This window comes from Mus pahari, chromosome 10, assembly GCF_900095145.1.
Source record: "Mus pahari chromosome 10, PAHARI_EIJ_v1.1, whole genome shotgun sequence".
Classification (NCBI taxonomy): Eukaryota; Metazoa; Chordata; class Mammalia; order Rodentia; family Muridae; genus Mus; species Mus pahari.
In genome coordinates, this window is record NC_034599.1 from 72,880,817 (window position 1) to 72,883,952 (window position 3,136).

A 3,136-nucleotide genomic window follows, 5' to 3' on the forward strand; every position below is an offset into this window, starting at 1 on the left:
AGCCCGGGCTGTCCTGGAACTCACTTTGTAGACCAGGCTGGCATCGAACTCAGAAATCCGCCTGCCTCTGCCTCCCGAGTGCTGGGATTAAAGGCGTGAGCCACCACCCTGGCATAAGAATGTAAGTCTTAAAGCTTTGAACCCAGGATAAGTTGCTCATATTTCCACCTTACTCATTAGTCAGTCACAAGGGCAGCCTGGGGAAAGACCTGTAGATGGAAAGACCTGACAGGACTCATCATAAGAACTGGAGGATGACAAGCTGGAGGTTTGGTGTTTTTCCCTTGCATCTGTATACCACAAATATCTGCTCTGTTATATGCTGTGCCGGACCTGGCTAAGGATAGTTGGATTATTTAGCCAAATAGTTTAGTTTCATGTAGATAAGTAGACTTAAGGCAAAAAGAAGAAAAAGCAAGAAAAGAGAAAAAAAAAAAGAAGGAAAATTTAATCTATATTTGGGGTTAAGTAAAGGGTCCCTAAGACCTCATCATAGCAAACATTGAAGTGACAGAGTGGTCATTGCATATAGAAGTTATGGTAGTAGAAAAATCCCAGGTTCCATTATTCAGAAAACAGAGAAAGGTCACATAGGAATGGGCAAAGCTCAGAAGCCCAGCAGCCACCTCTCCACCCCCACACCTTCCTCCTTAAAGCAGATGGCAGGAGACAAAGTTCCACAGCCTGTGAGGAGCACGCATTCTCATTGTTTTGATATATAGTCCCCCAAGACAGGGTTTCTCTGTGTAGCCCTGGCTGTCCTGGAACTCACTCTGTAGACCAGGCTGGCCTCAAACTTGAACTTACAGAGATCCACCTGCCTCTGCCTCCTGAGTTCTGGGATTAAAGGTATGTGCCTCCACCTCCTGTCTTGATGAATACTTTTTATTAAGTGGGTGGGGTTTTTTGGTTTTATTTTGTTTTTTGTTTTTAATAATCTCTAAACCATCATAATCCCACTCTGCTTGTGGTAAATTTTCTTTTTCTTTTTCTTTTTCTTTCTTTCTTTTTTTTTTTTTTTTTTTTTTTTTTTTTTTTTTTTTTTTTTTTTTTTTTTTTTTTTTTTTGGTTTTTCCAGACAGGGTTTCTCTGTATAGCCTTGGCTGTCCTGGAACTCACTCTGTAGACCAGGCTGGCCTCGAACTCAGAAATCCACCTGCCTCTGCCTCCCAAGTGCTGGGATTAAAGGCGTGCACCACCACTGCCCTGCTGTGGTAGATTTTCAACATGTAGGCACCTGCTACCTTTCATACATCCTTTCGTTCAGTTCCTTTCCAATCCCATGATTCCTTTCCAATGGGCCTCTCTGGTGTGTTTTCAGGATTGACATGTACACAGATGGCACCCAGGACCTGATGATGATGATTGCCGGGACTCCATTTAAAGCCCCCAAGGAAAAAGAGGAGAGCTATGCTTTGATAGTGTCAAGAGCTAAAACCCGTTACTTCCCAGTGTTTGAAAAGGTAAGCTTGTACACAGCCTGATATGTAGAATATTTAAGAATCAGATTGTTCAAAAAGATAAACAAGGTGGGTACCGGGTGGTAAAGACCTGGGCTCTCAAATCTGAGAACTTGATTTCAAATCTGAGAACTCCAATGGTGGAAGAAAAACACGACCTCCTGCAAATTGTCCTCTGGCCTCTTCATGCACGTCGTGGCACATGCATCCCTCCATACATAGTCGCACAATGTAAAACAAATGAAAATATAAAAAGACAGGCTGTATCAGAGCTTTCCTGTTATAGGGTCTGTGGTATTTTGAATGAGAATGGCCACCATAGGCGCATATATTTAAATACCCTTTTCTTTTTAAGTTTTGACCCTGTTTTAGTTACTTTTATATTGCTATAATAAGACATCATAACTAAAGCAACTTACAGGAAGAAGAATTTATTTGGGGCTTATAGTTTCAGAGGGTTAGAGTCTATGACTATCGTGCATAGCAACAGGCAGGCAGGCAGGCAGGCAGGCAGGCAGGCAAGCAAGCATGGTGCTGGAGTGGTAGATGAGACCCTACATATTAAGATACAATTGTGAGATACAGAGAGCTTACTAGGAACGGTGTGGGCTTTTGAAACCTCAAAGCCTGCCTCAGTGACAAGCCTCCCCCAACAAGGCCACACTCTAATCCTTTCAAATAGTGTCACTCCCTGGTGACCAAGTATTCTAATCTTTGAACCTACAGGGCCATTCTTACTCAAAGAACTACAATTTTTATTGAGTTTAATTTGTTTGAAGGTATTATTTAAAAATGTAGACTGTAAACAGAAACAACCACTCCTCATCACAAAGGGATCTAAAAATTGGTTTCATGAATTTCTACCCAGTTTTTCAATATAAATAAAGGCATTTTATTTTCATTTATGGATAATTGTGGTTATACTGAAGATATTTATACCACTATCTTATTACTTAGAAGATGTTTCAAAGCAGAATTTCTATGTAACTACTACTTGGCATTATCAAATGTCAATTCTACTACTTTCTTGCTTAAGACCTTTTTCCAATCCTTAAATTTTTTTAATTTAGATTTTTAAAAAAAATTATATGTATGAGTATTTTGCCTGTGTGAATGAATGTCTGTATATCATGTGTGTACTTGGTATCCATGGAAGCCAAAAGAACTGTCAGATCCCCTGGGTCTGGAGTTACAGAAGGTATATGTGCTGTGAATCACTGAGACATTATCTAGACCTTTCCCAAATTCTCATATGTATTATCCCCTCTTTGTGGAGTGAACCATCTCTTATGTATTTGCTACTCAAAGCTGACCGTGGTGTCTTCTTATATTTGCTTTCTACTGGGTATGGAAAAATTGACTTTTTTTCAAGTTTGGTCTTCTAATTCTACTAGTGACTTATTTTGTGTCACAGCAGCGGGGCTCTCAATAGTTGTAGCTCCCATATCTCTGTCCTGGTGGGTACAGTTTTCCTTCACTTCCCCCATGCTTTTCAAAGATTGTCAGTACTTCACCACACAAGAGCCTTGACAATCACTGTCCGTTTCCCAAACAGAGTGTATCAACCAACCGTTCATGGTTCATGCTTGAGGGTTGGTTTCACCCTTTCTTGCCAGGACTGGAGATCATACACACACACACACACACACACACACACACACACACACACACACACA

General features: G+C 40.7%; 1 protein-coding gene across 2 annotated transcripts in view; it reads left to right on the forward strand.

Annotated features, from left to right (window-relative positions):
- LOC110327672 (glutathione S-transferase A4) overlaps positions 1–3,136 on the forward strand; it is a 51,257-nt gene that overhangs the window by 11,489 nt on the left and 36,632 nt on the right. For both annotated transcript variants that reach the window (XM_021206799.2, XM_029543691.1), the window contains exon 5: positions 1,322–1,463. In XM_021206799.2, the coding sequence (XP_021062458.1) occupies positions 1,322–1,463 (142 nt within the window). The remainder of the gene's footprint in view (positions 1–1,321; positions 1,464–3,136) is intronic.